Here is a 15407-nt window from a genome sequence, read left to right on the forward strand (position 1 = left end):
AGAACATGCATAAATTCTGGCTGACATATGACAGCTTAAAGCACTGCAGAGGACTGTTAACAAGCCCGTTTGGACATCACCTTGAATAAATGACGTTATCCTCAAGTAAGGAAAGGAACAGCTGAGCACCGGGGAGGTACACAAAGTGCCAGAGCAAATTCTCACACTGACAGGTGCAAAGAAAACTGAGATTTCACCCTAAAACCCAGTTCACAACAAGGCTACAAAATCCTGGCTGAGAATTTCTGAATGCTCACCAGTTGTTTCCAGCTCGAAGGTCATCTTCTGGCCAGCAGCATGGCAGATGTATTCTCCAGCATCTTTCTTCTCCAGCTGCTCCACAACCAGACGCCGTGTTTTGCCCACAGATTCCATTTGGAACTTTCTGGAGGAAGCAAGCAGTCTTCCATCCTTGAACCATTTTACTCCAGTTGGATCCTGTGCTACTTCACAGCTGAGGGAGGCACTTGCTGCCAGGGCAGCACTCACCTCTTTCTGCACCTTCTCCTGGTTTATAAACACAGGTTTTGGCTCTGAGGGAAGAAAAACAGAAGGACTGAAATGAGACCATCTTGCAGGTTTGTATGTACAGGTTGGAACAAGTTTAGGTTACCACTTGTGCCCAAACTAATAGCCTTCACTAGAGAATATCAGCTCTTCTGTTGAAACAAAGTGTCAAATCTAGGCAAGAAAGAACCTAGGAACTGAAGGAACCAAGAGGGTCCTTGAACACCAGTCCCATGGTTGCAAGTCACTATGCAAACATATTGAACCCAAAAGAACATCTGACCTGCAGGTAACCAAAACCTGAGTTCCTTTTGCTTAAGACCCACTGTGAAACATCAAAACACATAAACATGTGATAGTCAAACCACTGGCTGCCTTTTCATGACCCAGAACAGTACTCCTGGCTTCCTGAACAGACTCCTCATGGCCTCTACCATTGCCACAACTGTGACTGTCAAAGGCACAAAGGAAATATGCTCACCAACGCAGTCCTTTGTTCTTTGTGTGTGATTTGCAGATATCTATCTTACTTTGAGCTCTGGGAATAGTCAGCTCTACCAGGTCTCTTACTGGGAGTAGCAGACTCAGCTATCCAGATGCAGCCTCCAACATAAAGGCATAGTAAAAAGGCAGTGTACTACTAGGAGAAGTTCCTGCTTCTCCTGCCATGAAAGGCTGCACGTAGAACATGCACTCCAGCCTCACTGCACATACTTAGCTTAGTCAAATGTTTAGGTGAACAAGAATTACAGTTTGGGATCTCAGGCACAGGAGAGATTTGAATAATATCTTGAATATTGCTTCCACTGTATATATATCAGTAATTATTATTCTACAGACAGACTGAAACAGGTCTTTGTGCCATACTAAATCCAAATACTTGCTACAAACCCAGGCAATCAAGTATAGGGGAAAAACCTCAGCACAGACTACTGCAACTGGATCACTGTATAATGGAAACTAGATTTTACTTTACTGTTCTCTGCTGTATTTCAGACAACACCTGTCTTACCTGTGACATCAATCTTGAAGGTGAGTTTCTGGCCAGCAGCCTCGCAGCTGTACTCCCCTGCATCTTTCTTCTCCACCTGGCTCACCACCAGCCGACGCTGTTTGCCCTCTGACTCAGCCTTGAACTTCTTGCTCGAGGTGATCAGTTTCCCCTCCTTGTACCACTTCACCTCCGTCTTCTCCTGGGCCACCTCGCAGCTCAGCGTGGCATTTTCTGTTGGTGCAGCCTTCACCTCCTTCTGCACCTTCTCCTTGTTGATAAAAACATCTTCTGCTTCTGGAATTGAAGGCAAATGGGCACATTTAAGACATGAATCTTTTCTACACAGCATTCCCCAAATGCCCAAATTAGTCTTTGGACTGTACCGTTGAGGACAGCTTTCCCACTCACATTTCCTGTCAGTGCTATGAACTGAATGCCAACATCTGAACTATATCAATTGCCAGTGAAGAACTTCCTCCCTGCCAGACCAAAACAGCTTAGATAGCCCTAAACTTGTTTTCATTTCCACCAGTATCATGTTCCAAAATCTTCAAAAATTAAAAAACACCCCTTTCCCCACTGTCCAGCAGCACACCAGCATACGCAGTCATTGAAAAGTCTGTTTCATACAAGGGGACAGGCATTAAATTGTCCAAACAAGCTGACAGTTGTAAGTTGCTTTGCCAGCAAAAGCCAGGTGAGGGGTCAAGGTTAAATTCTGTTTGTGATTAAGTCATAGTGAGGAAATGTATTTTTCTCACCTACTTATTTCTGAAAACAATTCTAATATCTCCTGAGTTTTCAGAGGCAGTAATAAAATGGTTTCCCCTATGGAATCATAGAACGGTTTGGGTATAGAAGGAAGCTTTAAAGATCATCCAGTCCAACCTCTTGCCGTGGTCAGAGACATCATTCACTAAATGAGGCTGCCCAGGGTCCCCATCCAGCCTGCCCTTGGACACTACAATGATGAGTCACCCACAACCTGCACTGGACAATCTGTTCCAGTGTATCACCACCCTCATCATAAAGAACTTTTCTCATGTCCAAACTGAGTCTACCCTCTTCACTTTTGAAACCATTGCCCCTTCTTATGTTGCTACAGACCCTGGTAAAAAGCCTTTTTCCACTTTCTTATCAGACTCTCTTCATAAATAGAACGCCTGTCTTCCTCCATTTTGGAATGAAAAGCACCAGCTTGAAGGCTTTCTATTTTTAAGCATTTCTTTTGTACCTGCTATAGAGAAGAAAACAAAAGAAAATACTGGAAAACCTTTTTAGTTGCAGGTTTCTTTAATTTAATAGAAACCACCAGTGCCGCCTTCTAGCATTGTGACCAAATGCTGTCTCTGAGACTACTTAGGAAGAAGCATTTGCAGGGGTGTGCTTGTGCCCTGAAGATATCTTTAATATTCTTTAATTTCCCCTGAAATTATTGACTTCTCATTTTGCTATCATTGCATCTACTTGAGATCCCCAGGGAAATTCCCCAGTTATTTCCAGTCTGTCTTAAGCTGAGGCTACCCAAGTCCTAAGTGTTCATAGCTTCAGAAGGCAAACAAAACAGTGCATGAAATAAACAGAATTTAAGCACCGTCTACATCACTGAATGCTGGGGCTGAATGTGTCAAACCACTTAACTTTCCCCTCCTTCTTTGTTGGGGGATTCAATACAGTCGAAACAATTTCTCTCACCTGTGACATGAATCTTGGTGAGTCTTCTCCTGGGCAAGCTCAGCGTGGTATTTTGAGTCAGTACAGCCTTCACTTCCTTTTGTACCTTGTCCTTGCTTGTAAACACGTCTTCTTTCTCTGCAGGGACATCAGAACAGTCAAACCGTTTTGCTGTAGTCTGCTGTAGAGCTTACTCCAGTTCCCCGTTTTCACTATACTTGCCCTTCACAGGGAGCATCGTGATGCCTCATTAAGACAGGAAAACACTTTCCTCTCTATTTTGCCTTCATGCGGGGGGGGCACAGCGTAAGGCAGCGGCTTTGAGGGGGGTGTTGGGGCTGTTTGGCACTGGGGGGGGGTTACTGGGTTATTGGGTGCCCCACCCCCACACACAATGGGGTGTTAATGTGGGGGGGGGGCTTAAATCAGTTGCGTTCCCTATAGCGCCGCCCCCCCCCCCCCCCATTAGCCCCCCCCTTTATCCTCACGGCTGAGCCCCCCCCCCCTCAGCGCCCCATTCATCTTGATGGAGGGGGGGGGGGGGTTTGGCACACGACCCCGGCGCGGCTTAAGGCACATCGTCGACAACACCCCCCCCACCAACCCCACCCGGGGGGGGGAGGGGGGCGATGTGGGGAGGGGGGGGGGTTGCGGGGTTGGGGGAGGGGGTGGGCAAAGCGCAATATGGGGGGGGGGGTCACAAATTGGGGCGTGGTCTTTACCTGGAGGGCAGCGGCTGCACAAAGAGCCCGCGGGGGTCGGAGAGCAGCACTTTGGCTGGGGGGGGGGGGTCCACGGGGTCCGGGGGTAATGCTGCCCCACCCCCTCCCCCACCCCCCACTGCCGACCCCCCCCCGCGTTGCCCCCCCGCCCCAACGTCAGCTCCTGCGGCAGCTCCTCGTCGCTCTCCTCCTCCTCTTCCTCGTCTGGGGGGTCAATATGTGGGGGGGGGGGTCCCATCGGGCAGCGGCAGCTCCGCCGGCTCCGATTGGCTGAGCCGCAGTGCGCGGGAGCGGCTGTTGTGTGCCGGTCGGTGGAGGGGCGGCTCTTCATGGAGCTGCCCCGCAGCCAACAACAGCCTGAATGAGATCCTGGAGTCCCAGACGCTGGAGGATGAGCTGGGAAAGAGCAGAGGCTCCCCACAGAAGGGCAAATCACGTCTGATAACGTGAGTGTGGAGCACAGCCAGCCCCTTCCTCACATGTGTGGGGCTTCCACGTTCCTCTGTGCCCATTGCAATGTGCCACCCCAATCCTGCTGCCCAGCCAGGAGTGGATGGGATGAGCAGGTTGGGATGCACAGAGCAGTGCTCAGACATTGCTGGGACATTTGTGCACTGCTGTTGAGCTTCCCTTTGTGCAGCAGGGGAGAGGATGGAGGTTTACAGGTGGATGGTTGTTATTTCTATGGCATTGCACAGGTGGTAGAACCTTGTCCATTCCCAAACTTATTCCAGGGCATGCAGGAATTTGTGCAGTTGTAGTTCCTGAATTGTGCTATTTAAAACCCTCCTGTAAATGGGGATGTTTTGTAATGCCTGCTGGGGCTGCAGGCAGCATTGCCTTCCTCCTTAGGGGGCAGGTTTAATCACAAACCTCCCTATTTCCTATCACAAACGTCCTACTAACCATGTCTGGGCAGTGCTGTCTCGGCCTGGATCTCAGCTCCTGAGACTGTCAGATGTGAAGCAGCAGCAGCTGGGACAGGGCTGGCTCTGTGTGCCCTCTCTGGGTCTGTGGGCACAGAGTGGGGCAGAGGGATGACTGTGAGAGGGAGGAATTGCCCAGCCACTAGAAAGAGGAAATCAGCTGAAAAGGGGAGATTTGAGAAGCACTGAGGCTGTGGCTGCTTTGACAGTAAGAAGAAACCAAGCTGTCACTGTGCAGATGGGAACTCCAGTAGGAGAGCTGTGGTGGCTTTACAGATGGCAGACAGCAGCTGGAGTGTAGAGCCAAGGGTACGGGGGGGATCTTCCTCTTAGCAATGCCATGCAAAGAATGATGCAGACTCCTGCAGGGTCGGCTTTGCTGTGTGACCCTGGGTGGAAGCAGCTGGAAGGTCTCAGCCCTTCTGCGTTATCCCAGGAGCTGGGGCAGTGCTCGGTCTCATCCCACCTCTGCTAATAGCAAATGCAGAATCCCTTATCTGAGTGCCCTTTTCTCTCATGTAGAGTCACCGACCCTGGGAAGTTCACAAAAAGTTTGGGTGTTGTGTTGAGGGATGTGATTTAACTGGGAAGTATTGGTGATGGTTGGACTGGATGATCATAAGATCATCCAGATCATAAGATCTGAGATCATAAGATCATAAGATCATCCAGGTCTTTTCCAACCTTGAAAATTCTATGGAGTTGTAGCAGATTGTGGGGGTGTAGGTGTGGTATATATATGTACACAGATGGGAATATCCGTATGGAAAAGATAGATCCATGTGTGTTCTGGGCTGCACTGAAAAAGGGGTGGCCAGCAGGAGAGGGAGGTGATTGTCCACTCCTGCTCAGCTCTTGTGAGGCCCTATTTGCAGCACTGTGTCCAGGCCTGGGAAGGATGTGGAGCTGTTGGGGGGGGTCCAGAGGAGGGCCACTGTGATGATCAGAGGGCTGGAGCAGCTCTCCTATGAGGAAAGGTGGAGGGATCTGGGCTTGTTTAGCCTGGAGAATGGAAGGCTGTGGGGAGACCTCATTGTGGCCTTTGAGTACTTGATTGGAGCGTATAAACAGGAGGGGGAATGGCTGTTTATGAGGGTGGACAGTGATAGAACAAGGGGGAATGGTTTTAAACTGAGACAGGGGAGGTTTAGGTTGGATCTTAGGAAGATGTTTTTCACTCAGAGGGTGGTGATGCACTGGAACAGGTTGCCCAAGGAGGCTGTGGATGCCCCATCCCTGCAGGCATTCAAGGCCAGGCTGGATGTGGCTCTGGGCAGCCTGGTCTGGTGGTTGGCATCCCTGCACATAGCAGGGGGTTGGAACTGGATGATCTTTGGGATCCTTTTCAACCCAGGCCATTCTATGACTGTACAGTTCCATAGTGGAACAAATATAAAATGCTAACTATGTAAAACATGGAGTCAGACCTGTGTGATTTGTCCACACCAGGAGGTGATTAGAAAACAATTTGTAAGCTACAAAGCTGCTTGCTGGAAAGGAAAAGAAAATAAAACTACAAGAATAAGGGAAAACATTTCTTCCTGAAAATAGGAAGAATAATGGACCTGACATGAAATTTGGGTGAAGCTGCCTGATTTTATGAAGCTATTCCCATTGTTTTCTTGGTGCTGTGTTTCCCAGATGAGTGGTTTCTGGCTCTGCTGCAGCACCAGTCTGCATGTGAACATCAACTCTATTCACCATCTGGGAAGATTAGGACTTCCCTTCTCCCACCAGCACCACTGAATTACAGTTACTCAGTGGTTAAACAAAGGAATCCTTAAAGAAGGGTTTACAGCTGTCCTGTTGTCTGAAGTGCTTGGGGCATTCTGATGCTATTAAGCTCTATGTATTAACAAGTTCAAAAAGAAAAGGTAGGCATCTGATTGTTGTGACAGTTTCTAAGTGATTTGGAAAGCTGTACCACCCAACCACTCCTTCTATTTGATGGAGGTGACAAAGCTCAGTTTAATTTCTGACTGCTGTTTAAATTCTGAAGCTGGAGCTGGTTCCTGGAGCAGAAAAAGCTCGGAAGCTGTCCCTCCTACAAGCAGGCACCTCTGAGCAAAATATGACATCTCGATTTCTGATGGTAAGGTCAGGAGATCTGATTCCAGCGTCTAGCTTTCGGCTTCATGCTGTGTTAGTGGGACCTTTGGCATCTAGCACTGACCAACAGCAACTGACAGGCTGGTAACAGTGCACCCCAAAGCAGTTATGTGTCTGTTTATGTTATGAGGGAAAATGGTATCGCATTGAGATTTCATGTTTTTACACTTTGCAGATCTAACTAGCTGCTGGAAGAATCCTGTACGCCATGTTCACACCATTTTCAATGAGCTGGATGAGTCTGTTGTTGGCATTTTAATGCCATTTACCAGGCAGGCAATATGTATGGAGTATTTGGCTCTCTCTACAGTCATGAATATTTGAGTATCTTCAACATGTGGCTCATTGCTTCCATTTCAGGCTGCCCAGAGAAGCTGTGGATGCCTGTCCTTGGTGTTGAAGGCGAGGTTGGATGGGTGATGGGCAGCCTGAGCTGGTTAGTGGGCAGCCAGCCCATGGCAGGGTGTTTAGAACTGAATGATCTTGATGTTTTCTTCCAACCCAAGCCCTCCTGTGATCCTATGATTCTGTGATTTCATTCAGGTTTATTGAGATGAGTTCTCCTAAATGCGCTGTTCTCCATATGATTATAATTGGAGTCTAGATGGCTGACTGAAACCAGACACCAAACTTTCTGATGGCCAAAATGAAATGAAATCAATCCTTGACTGTGTCAGTAGTCTGAAACTAGAGCCCATCAGGTAATTCCCAGCCTCCTGCCTGTATCAGTGGCTGCACACAGTGAAAAAGTCTGATGGGATTTTAACCTCTAAAATGTTCCAAAGCAACCAGAGGGTCAATATATTCACTATGCAAATACCTGCAGGAATAAGCTTGTCATGTATGTCCTCAGGTACCACAGTAGTTAATGGTGGGACTCAGTAGGTCATGCTGAAAGTTGAGTCTGCTGATCTTGAAGGTCTTTTCCAGCCTAAATGACCTTATGCTAATATTTCTGTATTTATTTCTGTTCAGCTCCCAGAAAACCTCCCACCCAGCCCCCAACTGACCCCGTGGTGAAAAATAAAACAGAAACGTCAGTGACGCTGGCATGGTCCCCTCCGAAGATGCACCTCCCCATTCCAATCCATGGCTACATTGTGGAACCCAATAAACTAACTGGCTTCACGTGGGTGAGTGCCACAAGTCTCATGTCCCCGTCCCAGAGTTCACGGTGAGCAATCTGTCTGAAGAGGCTGATGATCAGTTCCGAGTGTCTGCAGTCAATGCGCATGGACAGAGCCCGTCTCTGGAATTCCCAGGGAGCGTGCACCTTGGTAAGCACAAAAACCCCAATGGAAATGGGTCAGTGTGTGCTGAGCAGCTGTGTTTGTTCCCTAAAGATGCTTCCTTTGACTTTAAGGACAGTAGTGCATTAACACACCAAAGGATTTCCTTTATTGCCAGTTCTCCTATCTCCTATCAACCTCCAGATACCACTAAAGTGATACGAGTTATGTTTCTGTGACAGAGACATGAATATCCTTATCTTTTGATATGTCACATGTGCAAGAGGCAGAACTTTCTGTAGCAGATCTTAAGCATAGAAGTGCTTCTTCAAGCACTCATGCAAAGGGAGAAGTAGAAATGTACCTATGATTTAATCTTCCATCTCTAAATGAGATACCAGACTTGCATCTAAAGAGCATTAAGACAAACGTTGTTCTTCCTCAGACCCAGTCCTGGCTGTGAAATCCCCCCTAACAACTGGTGAAGCTGTACCTGGAGGGGATGCCATGTTTACTATTGACCTTACAACAACGTGTTGCGGCACTTGATGCCTCAATGGTAAAGTCTTACAGGAAAGCGAGACCTGCATCATCAAGAGAACCCAAACTACTCCCAGCCTAATCATGGAGAACGTCCCCAAGAACGATGATGGAGCAGAAGTGAAATTTGTTGCCAAAAATGTTGATGTCAGCACCAAGATGAGAGTGAGAGGTATTTGCTTTGATCCTTCTCCTTTCCTCTTACAGTCAAGGCATAGTTGCTGTGATCTGATGATTAGAACTGGGGCTGCAGGCATTCACTGACTGTACCAAATACCTGAAATTGCATCACATGGACTGATGTGAGTCCTGGTAATGACCTAAACATGATAGCACTGACTGTAGGGTAAGCCAATCTACCCAGCTGCTTGGTATCTGAACCAGATTGCTTCATGCCAGCTGATGAATGTCTGCAGTTCACAGCTCTTGGCCAGTGCATTCAGTCACCATGTTTACCACTGCATCACCATAGAGCAGTACTTTCAGCTCCAGGTTCAGACAGCCTTTCTGATTGCGCTGGAATAGTTTAGAAGTAGGGGAGCAATCATTCCAATAATATCTCTATCAATCAGCTTAGCATGACAAAGTAGAACAAATAAAGATTCATTATGGGAGGAGCTGTTTGTCATTGGGTGGAAACCTCTGCAGAAGCATGTTTAGAGCATTCTTAATCAGTAGAAGGAGATGTTTGGTTGATTTTTACTTAGTAAATCCTGTAAGAAGACCAAATGAAATATCTTGAATTGCTCAGCACTGACACAATGATGAGTGCAGGAACAAAAGGTGATACTTTTTCAGAGATGTTGCAGCAAACATTGACCACGTTAGCCTGATATCAATTGAAATAACGAGGCCTTTGCTCCTGACAGGTGCTGCAGTGAGATTTACCAATAAGAGCAAAGATGTAGAAAAGATCTGCGCTCGGCTGCGTGAGGAAGCCAAACTGCAGGCTGAGCTTTCAGACACAGGTGCTACTGTGGAGTGGATGAAGGATGGGAAGGAGCTCAAGGCCAGTGAAAATTATGAACTGCACATTGAGGGGAAGAAACACACCCTGAAAATTCACAGCGTCTCTATGGATGATGCTGGAAGTTGTCAGTGCATCTGTGAGGGGGATAAAATGCTCTATCAGCTTTCAGTGAAAGGTATGTGACAGTCTGGGCTGTCCTCTTCCTGCCCAGGGCCAGCAGACTGCATTCACCTGACTCCCCGACAGTCCAGCTGTTGTAAGACAGCATCTGGGGTGTTTTCAGTGGCTGTTTTGACTTGAACTGGCCAATCTGCTTTGTAGAGCCATTTGATTTCTGTGTTCTGTCCTGTGATTCGTCCCTAAGATATAGAGGAAGTCAAGGGAAAGAGAGGAAAAAGAGCATCCCAGCCTTCCTGCTCTTCTCTCAGGGTGGCCACGAGAGATGATGTAAACAGCTCTTTTTGTAGCAGTGATCCCAAATGTAGAAGAGACCTGTGAAGAATCACAGGGATGTTTACTTAGCTGTCATTCCATGGTGGGCTTTTTCTTGCACAGATGTAGAGAGAAACTGAACTTTCCCACGCAGGTCTCTGTTTTGCTGCAGGGTGTAGGTCTGATCTCTGAGATCCACACGCTGGGCCTTGATTGCAATAAATGAGAGCCCTTTGTTTGCTCCAGTGGAAGACTTTCCATTTCTGCAGTACCCTCTGCAGATGACACAAATGCAAATGCACCTTCTTCCCAGCAACAATTGCCTTTTTTTTTTTCACACTGAGTATGCATGAGGCTCTTCATCATCTTCTGCTGGCTTGTAACCCTTGTTGGTCCATGGAGAAACAACAAAGCCCTAGAGCAGTGTATGCACTTTGGCATTGGAGAGCTTACTTAATTGCTTCTTCTCAAAGAACGAACTGCAGAGAGGCATGGAGACAGCTCCAAACAGAATTGAATAATGGGACTAAATTTATGGAGAAAAGAACTTCCTGCCAAGGCTTGTCAGCTAGTCTTAATTTTGCTTTTCTTCTCTCTCTTTGTCATGTTAGCATAATATTTTGTACTGGCAGGTCTGCCCCCAGAATTAATTGAATTAGCTGATGGACTTTTCCATGTGCTTTGCACTGTAATGTGACTATCAAATGAGTAATCAATGCTGTTATTTTAAAACCTGTGTTGGCAAGCTGTAAGACAAACAACTACTGTTGGTAGCTTGGTTACTGCAGAATCAGCTTTCGTGTATCTCATAGATAGGGAAGAGACCCTTAAGGGTCAGCTAGTTGGACTCCCCCCGCAATGAACAGGGGCACCGCAGCTCCATCAGGTGCTCTGAGCCCTGTCCAGCCTGACTTTGAACATCCTCAGGCTCACCAATCTTATACCCATGCCACACACTCGCAGTATTTCACCATTCAGCATCGCCACTTGTATCTTCTCTTGCTGTAAACCAGAGCTAGCTGGTAAATCATCTGCTGTGTGGGTCAGCTGTGTCTCTCCCATGGGCATCACGTGGCTGCTGGGAGGCTCTGAAGAGCTGCAGCCAGAGGTGTGTCACCCGCTGGGCCTCGTGCCCAAAGGAGCCCACAGGAAAGTGTTGTTGCAGTTTGTCATGCACTGCACTGCCATGAGACTTGACGTGCCAGACATCCTCTGACACGTGACCTCCTGCATCCAGGCAGGACATCTGAGACGTCTCCTTCAGCCTGACGTGGCTGCAGTTTCACACTGGTTTTACTAAGGAAGGAGAAGGCATGTGGATGAAACTCTTTTCCTGCTCTTCCTGGCATTAGCTCATAGTACAAGTAAAGCACTGTCAGGTCAAGCCTGGAGGAGTAATGCTTGTCACTGACATGTTCCTGTTCAGGGTGGAGCTGGAGGGTAAAATAACACAAGAAATTGTCATTGAAATTCAATATCTGTGAAATTCTGCTGGCTGCATTCACAGAACCTGGCGTTAAGATCTGTTTTCTGGTTTCTATCTTGAGCCTCTTTTCCATAACCCAGTTTTCATTTATGAACTGAAGCGCTACTGAAAGCCTTTCGCTGTGTATGCTCATGCTGCAGTGCAGCGCTTGTGACCTTTAACAGCACATTCACATTCCTCTGATCACAGGATCCTTAAGGTTGATTAAGACCCTCTAGTCCGACTGCTCACCCATCACCACCATGATGCTCACCATCAGCTAGCTAAAAACTCAGCAGAGATGATAGATCAAGCACAACACTGGATTTGGGATGGCTAGAGATTCCTAAGATATTGAAGGATTGCTTGCAGGTGGTATTGGCTCAGGTGTTCACCCTGCATCCCACCTGCTGTTCTGTTTGGTTGAGAATCATGCATTCTGCAATTTCACTTTGTAATTCAAAGACCCTGGCTTTATCTGTTGAAAAACTGATCTAAAACAAGCCAAGAAGACTCCGTTGGAACTGGTTGATGCAGAACAAAGGCATCCCCAAAAGACAAGTTGCACTGTTTGATGAACATTATTGGATGAGAGCTAAGCTAAGATTTTAAAAGTTCTGGGGCTGTCTCTGAGCATCAAATACAGAGGAAGCCTGCATGATTCCCTGAGAATGGATGCCTCCTACTTTGGTGTTGGGTTAAGGGAACACTAGCAGTAACTCCTATCACAAAATGTCACATGGCTCAGACAAAAAAGCCATCAAGAGGGCTTAATTAATAGCACCAAATGGTCACAAGATGGTTTAGGGCAGGGAAGTAATCTATCTATGTGATATTGGTTGGTGCTATTAGTTCTTCACAGCTTGACTCTAGAGGGACTGTTCTTCTTTGGTCATCTAGTTTTAAAAGAATACATGGCTCCTGTCTATTACAATTTTTAACGAATTATTTGTTCACTGATGCCATAAATGTGCCTGGCATAGCAATTGGCCTTGGTGTATTCAGTGACTGAAAGCGACAGTTGTTGCTCTAAGAAATGCAATACTAAGCTAGGTCTGCCTGTAGCTAACAGCCATCAGCTTGCTCCTCAGGCAGGTTCTGTGTGGATGGAATGAAGGGCGTGAAATACTGATGTGCTCATCAAACGCTGCTTGTTAGCTTAGAGACAAGGTGTTGAATAGGTTTGTTCATGTATTGCAAACACGTTACTTAGCTGCCTTCATTTTAGCTTCAGAAGAACATGTGCAGAATACAGAATTGATTAAAAGAAATAAGAACTGTCTGCATAGAACTTACTCTTTCCTTACACAGGAGAATCAAGCAGATGTTTGTATGTGAGTACCTCCAGAGGTGAAACTCGATCACCCAAATGTAATGAGCAGAGACATTACAATCAGTTCTAACTGTATCTTAATGCTGTGCCGAATAAGCCTGAGTCAGGATGTAAACCACTTTCTCTTTTTTTCTTCAGATGAAGCCATTAATCTTGTCAGCAAGTCCAAAACGACTCCAGAAATATCAGTCAGTCCTTCTGAAGACCTGGAGCTGGTGTGTGAGGTGTCAGCTGCAAGCGGAGCTGTCGTATGGAAGAAAGATCAAACAGAGGTGAAGCAGGACCAGAGGACAACCATCATTTCCCAGGGGACGCACCTCAAGCTCATGGTCAAATATGTGACCCTGAAAGACCAAGGGAGCTACAGCTGTGAAACAAAAGATGACAAAGCAACATTCCAAGTGAAAGTCAGAGGTGAGAAAATGCTTGGAATCCCAGAGATAAAGGAACGCTTCATTTGGTGTGTCTTGCATTGGGAGGATCAACTGACAGCCTCTCTGGTGCAAAACATTTTGGCTATAGGACTTTCTTTGTCATCTAGTGTCATAGCAACTCTTTTCTACATGTGCTTTTCCATCGAGGAATGAATTACTGCAACAAACAATAGGCAAGGAGGGTAACTTGTGCAGCTCTTGTAGTCAGCTGGTGTCTGCAGGGTTACAGTGCAAGAGCACACCAGGCATGCAAGGAGTGAGAAAAGGGGAGGTGTTTGAAGAGATCTGGTTACAAAATTTTAATGACACAATTAGGTGGAAAATGCCACTAATCAGACTCATAAATGGCCTGGGTTGCAAAGCCCCACAGTGCTCATCCAGTTCCAACCCCCTTCTTCCTATGTGCAGGGTTGCCAACCAGCAGCCCAGGCTGCCCAGAACCACATCCAGCCTGGCCTTGAATGCCTGCAGGGATGGAGCATCCACAGTCTCCTTGGGCAACCTGTTCTAGAGGGCCGTTCCCTTCTGATTTTCTGGAAATGTAGAGAGACATCAGAAGAAAAAAAGAGAAGGGAGGAGGTTCAGCAGTGCATGCAGGTGTTCTAAATCTCATGTCCAAATCTGCTATCAGACTGAGAAATGTTTAGCTTTGTGATATGATGTGATATGATGTGATATGAAATGATATGCTTATCATTTCCCAAGGCAAAATAGAGGGGAAAGTATTTTCCTGTCTTAATGAGGCATCACGATGCTCTCTGTGAAGGGCAAGTATAGTGAAAACGGGGAACTGGAGTTAGCTCTGCAGCAGACTACAGCAAAACGGTGTGACTGTTGTGATGTCCCTGCAGAGAAAGAAGATGTGTTTACAAACAAGGACAAGGTACAAAAAGAGGTGAAGGCTGTACTGACTCAAAATGCCACGCTGAGCTGCGAGGTGGCCCAGGAGAAGACAGAGGTGAAGTGGTACAAGGAGGGGAAACTGATCACCTCGAGCAAGAAGTTCAAGGCTGAGTCAGAGGGCAAACAGCGTCGGCTGGTGGTGAGCCAGGTGGAGAAGAAAGATGCAGGGGAGTACAGCTGCGAGGCTGCTGGCCAGAAACTCACCTTCAAGATTCATGTAACTGGTAGGAAACACATTTTGGTTGATATTCTTTGATTATTCCATAGTCTGGCTGTGGAAACGTCTGTGTGAATGTGTCCTCTTGATTCTGCCATGAAACTGTTTTTGGGAGGATGAAAAGAAATGCTTACAAATGTGCAGCTAAAATGATTATTTGTTTTTAACAGTGTTTCATCCAGCTCTTCCCCAACGACTACTTTTATAATGAGCTGTCCATAGATGTCCAACTGTGATTTATACAATGTGCAACACTGCTCTACCAGTTGATATTTCAACAGTAGTAGTTACAGTTCTCTACTGTGGGTGCACTGAGGTTTGGTTGTTGGTGTCCTAAGAACTTTTAGTCAGAGGCATTGCACTTGCCTTTGGCTTGTTGAATCCCACGTTGACGACCATTCGTTCCATGTTCTGTAAATGTAATGACCAGTTGTCATGGTTTTGTAATTTTGTAATTTTGCTATCAGTATTCCACATCATAACATCATGTAAAGTATGGATACTTCTATTGAATGTGCAGTCCACAGAAGAAGACTACATATCCCAGAGAACAACAGGGTTAATGATAAGTCACGGGACCAGGACGCTGTATAATCTCGTTCCCAGGCTGGAGTGCCCTCCTTCTTCTCTCGAACTTCTCGGAGAGTGGGAAGCGTTACAGCCGTGTCGCCTAGAGTTCACAGTAGGCCTCTCGGTTTTCGGGGACTCTCTCTCTCTCTCTGTTTCGTTCGATTTGTTAGCCTCAATTATATTATATGTGTTATCTTGTATTTCGGTATCATATTTAGTAAAATAAGTTTTTCCTCCTTAGATTGTCGCTGTTTTATCCCACTCCCTTTTTCCCCTTCCTTTCCGGGCCCCGGGGGGGGGGGGGGGCACGGGGTGGCTTCCCCTGTCACGGGCATAGGTAAATCTAAGTAACCCGTGACAGATTTTTTGGTGGAGAATGCGG

General features: G+C 46.7%; 1 protein-coding gene across 1 annotated transcript; it reads right to left on the reverse strand.

The window, feature by feature from the left end:
• Nucleotides 1-210: 210 nt before the first annotated feature.
• LOC146759771 (obscurin-like protein 1) lies at nucleotides 211-1902 on the reverse strand. Its single transcript, XM_085509871.1, has 2 exons — nucleotides 1520-1902; nucleotides 211-533 (listed from the first exon to the last, which is right to left on the reverse strand). Exons 1-2 carry the CDS (start codon nucleotides 1848-1850, stop codon nucleotides 211-213), a joined length of 654 nt encoding a protein of 217 aa, XP_085365997.1. The 5' UTR covers nucleotides 1851-1902.
• Nucleotides 1903-15407: the final 13505 nt, after the last annotated feature.

The sequence above is a fragment of the Coturnix japonica genome, chromosome 9 (assembly GCF_054131305.1).
Source record: "Coturnix japonica strain WE chromosome 9, WE-NBRP24, whole genome shotgun sequence".
Classification (NCBI taxonomy): domain Eukaryota; kingdom Metazoa; phylum Chordata; class Aves; order Galliformes; family Phasianidae; genus Coturnix; species Coturnix japonica.

Bases quoted from the DNA above. Each gene is read 5' to 3' on its own strand.
- LOC146759771 (XM_085509871.1), bottom strand. From the start codon at position 1,850: ATGCTGTGTAGAAAAGATTCATGTCTTAAATGTGCCCATTTGCCTTCA. The intron at 534-1,519 runs GTAAGACAGGTG...TTCTTCCCTCAG, and splicing joins CTTCAAGATTGATGTCACAG to AGCCAAAACCTGTGTTTATA.